At 44.0% G+C, this 13,605-nt stretch overlaps 1 protein-coding gene across 1 annotated transcript in view; it reads left to right on the forward strand.

The window, feature by feature from the left end:
• The window catches only part of LOC129717466 (uncharacterized), a 46,096-nt gene extending 32,731 nt beyond the window's left edge, over positions 1-13,365 (forward strand). Inside the window, exons 4-7 of the mRNA XM_055667375.1 lie at positions 11,894-12,065; positions 12,302-12,463; positions 12,523-12,769; positions 12,830-13,365. Coding sequence (XP_055523350.1) covers positions 11,894-12,065; positions 12,302-12,463; positions 12,523-12,769; positions 12,830-13,065 — 817 coding nt within the window. The 3' untranslated portion in view covers positions 13,066-13,365. The remainder of the gene's footprint in view (positions 1-11,893; positions 12,066-12,301; positions 12,464-12,522; positions 12,770-12,829) is intronic.
• Positions 13,366-13,605: the final 240 nt, after the last annotated feature.

Below are 13,605 nucleotides of genomic sequence, written 5' to 3' on the forward strand. Positions count from 1 at the left end.
CGGCCGGCGCAGCTTTCAAGAAACATTTGTCTATACCATTCCATCATCTATGTAGCCCCTCCTTCTTTCTAATTATCTGACGAAGCCTTGGTATAAAACGTATCGTTCGAACATTTCACCCCATCAGTTTCATTACTAAGTCGTACCGGTTACATACGGACGCTAGGTGTTAGCAGCTAAACGGAGGAAAAAAATGTACCGGTCATCTCGTGCCGGTTTCACCCGATATGCTGGTGGCTGTTAGTAATAAATAGCCACTGCAAAATACTAAAATGGCTGGAATTCTGGACGGACTACCAGTAAACGAGAACAATTGGCAACTGGTACCTTTTGGTGCCTCGAAATTTTGTTATAGAAGTTTTGTAAAAGAAGCGTTGCAATTCCCTCTACTATTTGCTGCAATGGAATATAAGAATACGGTAGTCAACGTCATGCGGTCGTGTCTTGAATACCACCCTCCTACTATTTTCTTAAATTTTGGAAGATGTGTTTTTTGTGTTTTTGTGATATTTCAGTTTGATATAACCATAGGTTTCATGTAAAAACACAATTGCTATGTATTTATTGCATGGAATACACGGTCCAGTAATCCGATACTCTATTCAACCTATTTGCAGTCTTCGGCAAAGTTTCTCAGTGTAACAAGAACTACAACTTGACGATTAGTTTATTTCGTGATTTGGCCGCAGAGATGGCGTTTCGACACGTATCACGTATTCTTACACGCTAGAGCTCTGCAGTTTTCGACAAAATTTTAGATCAGAAAATTTTATGTAACTTCGTAGAAGAAACAAAATTTCTGTCTCCTAAATTTTGTTGGATTTTTTTTTAAATTTGTAAGAAATTAATTCGAGTGAACTCATTTTTTTTTTTTACTCTGTATGCCTGAAGGGCACTGGGTACTGAAATGCCACTGCGACATTCTTGCTGATTGTCTTTTGTGGCGGGCCCCGATTGCTGTGCACAGGTTACGGATTGTTCGTACTCATTGATGGAGTAGAACTGTTTTGTTGTAAACCTGTACCCCAATTAGGTACAACATAGTTGATGAAACTAATGACCTGCTTGGGATTGGAGCTCCATACTTGGTATGGAGTTAAAAGGTAACTTCCTAAGAAGTTGTACCTAGAGGAAGCAAGAGCTTCGCAAGAGCAAAGCAAATGCTCTGAACTCTCTGGTTCAGATTTGCAGAATCGGCAGGTGTCGTTCAACACTACGCCGATTTTCTTTAAATGATAAAAAGCGGGACAGTGTCCGGTGAGGAGTCCCGTGATTATCCGTAGGTCACTACGATTTAGACTAAGTAGCTTTCTGGCGGTTCCAGGGTTCGGATAGATAAACTGTTTGCCTTGTCTACAACCCTGTGCCTGTTGCCATTGGGATACTATTTCTAGCCTTTCCCAAGTTAATAGTTCGCTTTTGATAGCGGAAATGGACGTACCCAGAAACGGCTCGGGACCAATAAACCGCTGAGCTGATCCCTGTCTTGCTAGGTAGTAAGCGTGTTCATTACCCTCGACTCCGCAGAGTCCGGGCACCCAAAACAGAAAAACTGAATTCTGTCGGGAAAGTTCCCGTAGAGTTTCAATGCATTCCCAAACAAGTTTGGAAGCGCATTTGACGGACTTAAGTGCTAGTAGTGCTGCTTGACTGTCCGAGAATATACCGATTTTCGCATGTCTGTAGTTGCGTTGCAGACATATTTTTGCGCAGATATATATGGCATATACCTTTGCTTGAAAAAACGGTGGGCCATTTGCCCAGGGAAAATGTTTCCTTGATACCGGGTCTGTATATACCAGATCCCGTTAGGGATCCCATTTTCGAGCCATCTGTATAAAAAACTGACGATGCTAGGTGGAAGATTAGGCCCTCCATTGTTCCACATAGAGCGGTTTGTTTCAATCACTCTATATGGAATATCCATGTTGGACCTAACGTCCATCCAGTCGGAGACTGTGGTTAATAGCGGAGTTAGTTTGAACTCCCTAAGTATGCGAAGGTGGCCGATTTGGTCCCCTTCAAGTATGGTTTTCCTCCTTTGCAACCTTAGAGCGCCAAGCTCTGCTTCCTTTTTCACATGAAGATGTAGAGGTAGTAGGCAAAGCATAGCTTCCATGGCTGCAGTTGGAGTTGTTCGCATAGCGCTGGTAACCGAAAGACATGCAAGTCTTTGAACTTTTTTGAGTTTGGCTTGCGCAGTCACTTCGTTCACTTTAGGCCACCACACTAGAGCAGCATAGGTGATTCTTGGTCGGGCAATGGTCTTGTAAGACCAGAGTGCCAAGTCTGGTTTCAGTCCCCAGGTCTTACCGAAGAGAGTTCTGCAGGCCCAGATCGCTGAGATCGCTTTCTTAGCGGCATGATCCAGTTGTGCAGACCAGTTCAGTTTCTTGTCCAGAATAATTCCGAGATATTTGACTTCATTGCTGAAGCCCAGTCTAACTCCACTCAGTATTGGAGGAGTGATGGAGTTCGTCCTTCGTCTGCCGAATGGAATTAGGACTGTTTTTAAGGGGTTTATGTTTAGACCCTCCTGTAAACACCATGACATGGTGGTATTCAGAGCCGTTTGCATTCGGCTCGACAGAGTTGCGTCATCTTTACCTCTGACGATGAGGACGATGTCATCGGCGTATCCAATGACCTCGTAACCAAGCTGTGAAAGCTTGTTGAGAAGTGCGTCGACAACTAGTGACCATAACAAGGGCGAGAGAACTCCTCCTTGCGGACACCCCTTGATCACTGACATTGTTACAGACGAATCTCCCAAGGTTGCTGTGATCACTCTGCTAGAGAGCATTGCGTGTATCCAGTTCCTTGAAGTTTGGTCGATTCCCTTATGAGAAAGAGCCGTATCGATTGATGCAAAGGACGTGTTATCGAAGGCCCCTTCAATATCAAGAAAGGCACATAGCGCCGTCTCCTGATAACTTAGGGACTTTTCAATCAACGTCACTAAGCTGTGAAGAGCAGTTTCTGTTGACTTGCCGCTTTGATAGGCATGTTGGTTCCTGTTCAGCGGGGAGTCTTTAAGAAACTCATCACGGATATATTTATCCATTATTTTCTCCATCAACTTGAGAAGCGATGAAGTCAGACTTATGGGTCTGAAAGTTTTAGGTAGGGTTTTGTCCTTTCTTCCAACTTTGGGGATAAACACTACCTTCACCTTCAGCCAGTTATCCGGAATATGGCCCAGGATAAAGCTGGCTCTGAAGAGGTTGATGAGTTCGGACATGATAACTGCGGCCGATTTTTGTAGAAAGATGGGTAGTATGCCGTCTGGACCAGGAGACTTCATAGGGTCGAATGAGCTTAGAGCCCAACCTATTGAAGCTTCCGTGAACAGTCGACGGGCCAGCAGGATGGACTCCCGAGACGCCATATGTCTCGAATTGTCCTGCCGCGACCCATCACTATTCAGTTCTTCGGTCTCTGTCGATCCAGGAAAGTGGGTGTTTATAAGAACCTCCAGCGTTTCCTTGGTAGTGACAGTGAGGCATCCATCCTCTTTCCTCACCTGTCCTAAACCGTTAGTATGGTCTTTGGACATCGCCTTTTGGAGCCGCGTAGCTTCCGGCAGAGTTTGGATTCTTTCACAGAAACTAACTCTGGATTTCTGTTTAGCCTTGCGTAGCTCGGCGTTGTATTTAGTGAGGGACGCCCTGTAGTCGTCCCAGTTAGACGTGACTTTTGCCCTGTTGAACAACCGCCTAGTTTCCCGAAGAAGGTCACTAAGTTGATCATTCCACCAGGGTACGTCACGGCATACTGACCGCTGTGTTAGTGGACAGTTAGCGTCGAAAGCATCCATGATTCTGTTTTGTAGATCATTTGCTGCCGAATTCAGGTCAACAGAATTTCGAATGTTGCTGTAACTGAAAGTTCGTGAATCGATCAGGCGTTCCTTAAAGGATTCCCAATCTGTATTCTAAGGATTTCTGAACAGCTCTCTTTTCAGAGGGTTAGCCTCTATATTAAAAACGATGTGTCTGTGGTCCGACAAACTAGTTTCATCGGAGACATGCCAATTTTTAATCCTTTCAGAAATAGAGGCGCTACACAGAGTGAGATCAAGGACCTCCTGTCTAATAGCGTTGATAAACGTGGGGTTATTCCCTACATTACATACATTGACATCGTTAGAAGTAAGGTATTCAAGTAGGTACTCACCCCTGGTGTTGGTGTCCGAGCTGCCCCAGATCGTGTGGTGAGCGTTGGCATCGCAGCCGATCAGAAACGGCTTGTTGATGGCCTTGCAGTACCGCACGAGCGCAGCAACTTCGGGTGGCGGTATATCACCTTGGTCGCCCGGGAAGTAGGCCGACGCGACAACCATTTCCTGCTTTCCTCTGGTTGTCGGTACTTCAACCGTGACGGCAACGACGTCGCGTTGGATAAATTCTGTAATAGGTAAAAATTTTAGTTCTCTATTTAGCAGAATTGCAGTCCTTGGTTTGGACTGCGTGTCACAGTAGATTAACCTACCGTTAGGAGCGTTAAGTCCGAGAACTTTGGATTCGTTGATCCATGGCTCCTGGATGAATGCAGCCGCTAGCTGCTCTTTGGCGAATCTCCTGCAAAGAACACCCGAGGCGCCTTTTGCATGATGGAGATTCGCTTGCACGCAGCGAAGGCTGCTCACTTTGCAGTGAAGTTGCCGTCTTTGTCCGGATCGGAAGATGATCCTGGTATTGGCTGACGGCTGCCAACAGCGGTTTGGCTGGTTGATGGAAGTTGCTCTTCCTCACTGTTCGGCTTCGGTTGCAGCAGTCGATTGGCAACAGAAGGTCGTCGCGCACACTGTGGCGGTTTTTGACTCCGGGGGGTGCGACTTTTCGGTGGTTGATGCTTCACACTCTTGCGAGTCTTCGGCGGAACCGTCCGAGCAGCCGCGGGGTTGCGTTTTTTTGGGTGGTGACAGGGCACTCACGGGGGAGCATCCTGCGCGTACCTTCCCAATCGCAGGGTTGCGTTTGGGTGGTTGTGGGGCACTCCCGGAGGAGTTTCCCACGCGAACCTTTAGCCCATTCGCAGGATCGTTTTGCCTGGGTGGTGGCAGAGTACTCCCGGAGGAGTTACCCGCACGTACCTTCCCTGACATTGCGACGGAGTCTTTCCCGCCTGTGACGTTTGGCCTTCCGCTAACCTTTCGGATGCGTGCTTTGCCGAAACCGTAGTGCAGTTCATAATTTCTACTCTCAACGAGTTTGGCCGATTCTTCGTCAATATCCAGAACTAGTTCGACCAAGGTCTTTACCAATTTGCGGTTACAGACTCGCCACATTTTGGTAGAGAGATGGTCGTTCTGATTCTGGAGTGAACGAAGAATCTTCTCGTCCGGAGAGTTCGCACTGTCCGCGAAGGCACCGACATACCGTCTGGCCTTCGGCAGATCCTTCATGTGGTATACACGAAGTTGTGCTCCCTCCCATGGTACGAGAGAAGGTACCTCCCTTTCCAACCACTGCACTGTGTCGTTGTCGGCACAGGCAAGTTGCAGGAAGCCATTTTTTAGATGGCAACCGTTAAACTTGGGCTTGGTGGTTGGATTTTCCTGGTCCGCAATGTGATCGAGGATGGAGGTCCGGACAGCCTGAAGCTGGTCCGTTGTGAGTAGGGAGCTGGGGTGGGTAGCAGAAGTGACCGCAAGGCTTTAGCTCCCACCATGTCCCTATATGTGGCCTTCGGGAGCGGCTTCGAACCCGATGGCCCCAAACCAGTGCCGTTCCGCAGTTTTTTAGGCTGTGGACACTTAGTACTGGTGTTTGGTGACACCAAGTCGCCCGACCGCTGTCGCTTGACGGCAACTTGGTTCGATTGAGCAGGCTGCTCTGTTGGAAGGAGGGCCAGCTTCCTGGCTTCTTCGTACGAGAGACCGGAGCGAAGATTTTTGCTCAGTCGCCGCCTTTGCGCATTTGAAAGTCGCTTGACAAGGGGTGCCGATGATTCGGGTTTCCCTTCGTCATCGGGCCTTGTCTGTGGACCGGGAACTAAGTCCATTTGACTTTCGTCATTCCCTTGTGGAGAAAGTAGGATTAAGGATGAAGCCGAGGGTCCTCCGTCCAGCGATTCGCTGTCGAGGTTGAAATCATCCTCATGCTCCATCTCCTCCGTTCTGCCCGGTGCGTTTGTTTTTATTGGACTACGCTCCGATGAGTCCATGGGTTCCGGCAAAAAAAAAGGCTGCCGGTGGCCGAATTTTGTGAAGTTTTGTCGTTCATAAAATTCCCACGAGTCGCTGGGTAAAGAAGGGTCCGCTGCATCAGTGACCCGCGTGATGCAGTAAGGGCTAATTACTGTGAAGGGTGCCCTGGTACTCCACAGGCTCCGTTAGAGGCTGGGTATTTTTTAAACCCCCCCCCCACCACGTCATCCATCGGCACGGGTCGCATAACACCTTAGCTTAGGGGTTTTAACCATTGGATTTTACGCAACAGCCATGGTTAAGAGCTGTTGCAACCATCCTCCTTTACAGGGGCTTTGGACCCTCTGCTACAGTTCTCAATAATTCAAGTCTATTCGTAAAGGCTAAACTGAACCAAGAGAATCGTAACAGGCGGAGTGAACTCATAAAATTATCACGATAAAACGTGAATTTCAGACAAATTTTATAAAAACTCGTAGATCTCTGGAACTTGAAGAGTTAGAAATTTAGTATGTTCTGTGAAGTTTCATAGAATTCAAAGATATGTAACTTTGTCGAATACCGCAAAGCTCTAGCGTGTAAGGGGAAGAAGTTGCCATCGTGACGCCACCTTCGCGGCAAAATTCCGAACTAATTCAAACATCAAAAATGAAGCCTTAACTATACCAAGAAACTTTGTAGAAGATCGGGAACCGATTGGTCAAACTCTGAGAGCGTTAATAATTTCGTACCGCTAGATTCCATTCCTAGCCCAGTGTGCAATGGTTTTGCGCTCAATTCAAATCTTCACTTTTGAAGCAGTTTGTGCCATGCTTAATCCGAACTCATCGACCAAACAGCGATTCATATTGTTGCAGCGGCATTTGTCCCTAGCTATTTTTTTTTGATTTATCACATATTTGGCTTCCCTTGCAAAAAATTCTGAGTTTTTTTTAATTACCACAAGTCTTTCCAAATATTTCAGACATTGTTTTCATTTAAGCTTCTTAAAATTTTAGACTTTGACTTTTTTTTTCATTCATTCAAGTTCATGATTTGACTGACATATTTGCCTTTTTCGACACTCAAGAAATGTCCTTCGATCTTTCTGGACCTTCGAGGACATTTTCGCTTGTTTTTAAATTTTTTACCTTTTTCGACATTATAGAAATACTGGACCACTTTCAACATTTTAGGTAAACAGTTTTCACTTTTCTGATTTTTCTTAACCTTTCTGATATTTCTCGCTTTCACTATGTATTATCATCTCTCTCATTTTTTGACCTTTTTTATTTATTCAGAAAAAAGTAGTTTTACCCATAAAAAATTGAAATGTTGTGCGCCAAGAGGAGATAAAACCAAACGACATCCAATAAGTTTGGGATTGTTGGGCGCCGAATGGAACCAAAAAAACTTGTTTCTGGAAACAGTTTTTGAATACTGATGATGAAATTTCGGGTCAACGTGAGGAGAATTCACGACGATATACTCTTGTTTCGGGTACATAGAGCGTTGCTGTTTTTTACATTAAATATGATTCGTATCGAAAAGCTGTTCGATTCCGTCACTTACCACGGTGACACAACCCTTCCTTTACTTCGCAGTTGTTGAGATGCCGAAGTGAACACGGTCTTTGACAATAACGACTATTACACCTCCTTCTTTCTTATCATCACGATTGTAAGGACAAAGTCGGCGCCGTTATCGATCTACACAAAGTGGAAGCTACTGAATTGTTGTACATTGAAAGTGGTAAATTAATCCCAAGTTCCCATACACGTCGTTCTCTGTGCAACTTTACTAACTCAGATCCATCACAAAGGAGCAACTACCAAATGTGCGGTCGTCAAGCTGAGCTCAAGCTCATAACTAAGAGTTTTTATTGTTTTCGGGGAGCTCGTAGTCTCAAAATGACAGAGTCCGTATGTCAGAGGGATTTTTTTACACATGGATTTATTCTCAGGCACCCTCCCAATCAACTCCTTAACCCTTCCTGCACGCTAAATTTCAGAAGAAAAGTCACACATAGTTGAATGAATACCTCTTCACTGCCCATAATCGCATATCAGTCCCAGTTTCAATTTCATCAAGTTGACAAAACAGCGCGTTAAGGTATTTTTCTTCCTTAAGTTATTTCAGCTGTTGAGCGTGGTTCATTCCCATATTTTCGACATAATATAATGAGATAGACATTAACCATAACTTCTCTAGAAGAACGACAAAATTGCAGGTGGGACTAGGAGTGGGCAGTTATAATTGCCGATACTAACAAAGCTCGGTTCAAAAGAGCAATATATAGGCATGTAAAAAAAAGGCTAAACGTATAAAATTCGTCACTTACCACGGCGGCAAAAGTAACCTTCCTTTCCGTTATAGTCGTTAAAAATGCAAAGGTAAACTCGGCCTCTGGCAACAACAATTGTAACACTTCTCTCTTTCCTTTCTTAACCGACCGTAAGTACGTAGTCGGCGCCGTTATCGATCTATCAAAAGCGGAATCTGTTGAATTGTTGTACATTGATGATGGTATCCCAAATTAGCCATCTTACGGTGGTTTTTTGTGTAACTTTATTAGCTTAGATCCATCACGGAGGAGTGACTATGAAATGTGCAATCCTTTAAGCTACGACTGTTGTCAGAGCCGTATCAGGCTCTGGTAGGTAGGACTCGGGAGGTTTGCTAGCTCTCTTGCGGCATGACACCTCACGACACGTGTCGCTCGAAACAGAAGCTGTCGTAGAAATGAGTGTTCTGCTCGGGCACTTGCGGATTCTCATTAACTAGCTTATCCTAAAACAAGACGATTTTGGTCCGCAAGTCCGTCGACAGCAAACACTCTCTCATCACTAAACTGTATTCAAACTGCTACTTCCAGGCGTCTTCAGAGTATGGTTGAAGAAAACACTAGCCCAGTGTTAACTCTCCATTTGATAGCTTTTCCTTTTGTAGTTTACAGACTGAAGCATTCTTAAATTATACTGAACGAAAGTTAGGCTGACCAGACGTACCGTTTTGAACGAGACAGTTCCGTTTTTTCGACTGTTTTTAACCGTCCCGTTTGTTCACCATTTTGTACCGTTTTCGGATACTCCTTGACAAAATCTCAAATAGAGCTTTGCATTGAAATTTTCCTAAATGGAAAATAAGTTTCCAAGCAGCCAGGATTTTTCTAATATTGAGTACGTTTTGTGCATTCCTGACAGTACCGCACCACTGGAAGGACATCCCCTATCGTGAACTGATGAAAAAGTCGCGCTTGAAAGTTGAGAACATGATAATTGTTAGTCAAAATCTCAATTATCATGTGACAAGTTTCAGGAACTAACTGCAAAAAATCACACTCTTCAGGATCGGGCAAGTTCATCAAAACAATGAACAATTGTTTGTATGCATTGGTTGGTAAAAATTTCCAAAAATCAATTTTATCATGTGTTTCGTTTTTTGAACCCATTTGTCCCGTTTTTATCCCGAGAAAATCTGGTTAGTCTAACGAAAGTACAACTGCGTGCACCGCTTTCATAGTGTAACACAGACGCTACGTCTTCTTCTTCTTCCTGGCTCTCGCTACTCATCCCAATGGTTCGAAAAAACAAGGCAGGGCTTACTATGCTTGCTGGCACTCGGGCGCGAGCAACCATTGTGGCTTTTTGGCATGTTTTACTTTTGCTCTCTTTTAGCTCTATTTTTACATTTGTGATCTTTCTCTATATTTGATAGGTTTTGAGGTTATATGCAATGTTCCTTTATCGATAAATTTTTTTGAGCATCCCGATTTTGTTTTCTTAATTTTTGCCATTTTTGACATTTTGACCTATTTTGATATTCACGACTTATGAATATTTTTGGGCTTTTTTCACCTGTATTTTCATATTCCCACTTTTTTTTATCAATTTTAGTTTTTTAAACAATATTTTTCTAATCCTGTAATGTTAACATTTTTCACCTGGTTTTTATTTTTCCTTCAGTAGCGCCTCTTAAAATGCACCTGTATTTTTAAAACAATGTTGATCCGCCCTTTACCATCGCCTGTTTACGAAATATTTCGCAAATAAGCCCGTTGCTTCAAAACAATGGGCTTGTTCCAAAGTACCTTTTGTTTTGGGTAAACTGTTCTGTCGCCCTTCACTAAAAACTTGATTTAAATAATTTTATCGATTAATACAAGAGCTCCTCTCTTTTGTCGTGAATTTCGTCAGTCTTTTTGTTAGTTGCGCCCTAGTCACAAATCACTCCGGACTTGCAAGGTAAGAAAATTCAACATTGCATTATGAACGTGTTTGTGACCCTAAAAAGGCACGATTGTAATTTTATTTGCTTGGGGAAATGAAACAATTTGCTTCGAGCTAGTGTATTTCGTAACACCATGTTTTAGCTACTGTTTCGGAAACAGCTCTTCTCGCAACAGCAAACCTACGGAAGTATGAAATCTCTTCGTAGGTATTTAAGATAACCACACGGGTTTTTTCATCATCACATCGCTATTCCGTTTGTATAAACAAACATTTTAAAAGGTTTCAAACGCTTTAAATAGCCAAAAATATGAGCTCTTGAAAGTACTAGATTCATAACAAAAGATTATGATGTGGTTGATATGAGGCTTTTAGTCCAAAAAAAAGTTTGAAGTTGTTCAAAATTCCTATAATATTTCTATTGGTAATATTTTACTCGAACGAAAGACAGAAATACATTACATGTGCATCTGTAAAGTAACACCTAACCACGGTATACAATCCGATCGGCATAGTTGCTCTGCAGCGTTCCATTCTCAAGCCTTCAGGTTAGATAGAATTCGGCATAGGAAATCAATCATACTGCAAAATAATCGCAATCCATTCCATAATCCATTTTTCGCATCACACGGAAGAAAACGATTTGTCAAATGTCGCGGATTGCTGATTTACAACAGCGAACCGCGCCTTCTCTTGTTCTTCAGCCCCCTTGCTGTGTCCCTACATTCAATCAAAGTCGTAGTAGGCAATGGGGATGTTTCTAAATTTCCGTTCAGTTCAGTCCTATTCGAGCACAGGTGGAACGAAAATTATCAGCTGCTTGGGCAGATAATTTACGATCCCCGTTTTGCCGGATCACAACACAACGAGTGGAAAGGAGGGCCCCACTAGTCTTTCTATGACGGGCAGCATTTATCTGTGTCGCGGGTGAGGTCATAAAAATTATGGAACGAGGCGCACCGTGAACGCGATTTCCACATGAATAAACATTTACTTTTTATGGACTGCGGCTGTTGTCGGTTTCCTTCGGTCTCGGTGTGGCAAATCCTGCTCCCATTATACATGTACGTACATAGACACAGATAGAGCCATATGACGAATATGTGGTAGAATAAATGCATATCGGTTCTGTCCTGCCAGTAGTAGCAGTAGCACCAACCAGCAGCAGGACGTGGGTTAAACAGGTTTTGGTTGCATGATTAATGGTTTTCAGTGCAAGCATTTCGTACCGGTGCACGTGTTGTGGACGTTCGTCTAGGGAATTGATATCGATATCGTCCCCTGCGGCACAGGTACTGGTACAGGTGAGCGAAGGCTACTCGGGGGCACCTCCTAAGAGCACCTTTTTCATGCTTCACTAAGCGCATGGGTTTTGCGATGGAGGCGCGTGGTTCGTCGTCCGTTCGTTCGCCTGAGCTTAGAAAAGGGGGTGACGTGTATGACGTAGGTACGGTACAGAAGTTGTACGCTGTCCAGTGAAGCGTGAGAATCGTTGCCATGTGATCGAATCTAATTTATTTCGTTTTACTTTCAGAGACCATTTTCCGTTCTATAAGTCTAACGACGATCGGTGGAAGAACTCCGTCCGGCACAACCTGTCAATCAATCCGCACTTCCGGAAGGGCAACAAAGCACCGCAAGGTGCCGGTCATCTGTGGACGATTTCCAGTCGCGACTCGGAGGCGAATTTCCTCGCTTGGGAACATGTAAGTTTACGGCCCGTTACTTTAAAGTGTTTCTAGATGAAAAGAGACGCAATGTGAAATCAAATATAAGTCTTTGATTTAACATTGCGTCATTGAATCTACATAAATTTATGCAATTCCAATTTTCGGTTTCGAATCTTGCGAATTACAGGTTTCAAATGTGTGAATAATTGATTTCCACATTATAAAATTAGATGCAATATTTCAAACTCTAGAAACACTGTTTCTTTTTGCAGAAACGTCAACGGTTGGAGTTGTTTTTCAAGATGGAGGCAGCCAATGCCAAAACTGTACGCGATCAACCTCCAGGATCCCCCAGCCAGGAGGAGATTGCTGCTGCTACCGCCAGTCTGGCTCAGTATGAGCCACAATCTCCCGAGCAGCGATCAGTTTCCGAGGTTTGGCGTAAATCATGTTCTCATGACAAAACAAATAATAATTCGAATTCAATCCACAGTCCATTGACTTCCGCAATTCACAACCGGGTACATCCAGCCAACATCATCTACAGGCACTGGGCCAACAGCAGCAGCAACAACCACTGTATGCCAATATTTCGACTAATCAATTCGAGGTGGTTCAGGGGGACGAACTGAAACGATCGGCCGGTGAGATCCTGAATGGCATTCGACGGAACGTCGAAGTTCAAATTGTGCACCCGATTAGTTCGAACAACTTTCAGGCATATGCTCTGCTGGATTCCGGTACTTTCAATTTTAATGTTATCTACTTTTCCGAGGTATAAATCCGGTATCAATCTACAGATTACTACCTGGCCGACTATCTGAACCCGGTCTCGAAGGAAGAGATAGTGCAGGAGTGCGGACTGCGGTCGACTACGGGCCACCGGACGGACGCAACCCCGGGAGCCGATTACTACATCACAACCATCGATCCGATAGAGCTGGGCATCAACATGAGCTCGGGCCAGGATGAAGACCAGATTCTCTTCGAGGATGACTTCAATCTCAACTACTTCGGTAACAACATTATGACTTGACGGCGCGTTGCAAGTAACGGAGTCGGTGCGCAAGTGCCACAGCAATTTATTGCGGAGACAGCCTGTTCTAAGTCGGTTCCGGAACCTGGTAGCGAGTATCCGTCATAAGTTGGATTCCGGTTGGGTTCTAGTAGAGTGATTTTTCTCGTTTTGCAACTTTGTTTGACACTTTTTAATCAGCCTAGTAACCATTTAAATTAAGCAATCGGGCCGCTACGAATCATGTACATAGCGTTTAGATTGATACGGAAGGTGTGCCTTCCTATTTGCAATAAACTGAACTATTCTAGTCCATCGTAACTCAAGCAAAAGGATGAACGCTTGCCGGCATGCCGGCTGAACTTAATTCGATTGTGAAATAATCACTTACTTATTTGTGCCACTAGCAGGTGTTTTTTTTTATTTCATAAAATTTATATCTGTTTCAATCCTAACCAAATTTACAAATTTATCTTCTTTAAGTGTCAACCAAAGAATCATTCTTACCCATTGATCCGAAATAGGAACAAAACTGAGACTCGAAAACTGCACCAAGTAAAG

This window comes from Wyeomyia smithii, chromosome 1 (assembly GCF_029784165.1).
Source record: "Wyeomyia smithii strain HCP4-BCI-WySm-NY-G18 chromosome 1, ASM2978416v1, whole genome shotgun sequence".
NCBI lineage: Eukaryota > Metazoa > Arthropoda > Insecta > Diptera > Culicidae > Wyeomyia > Wyeomyia smithii.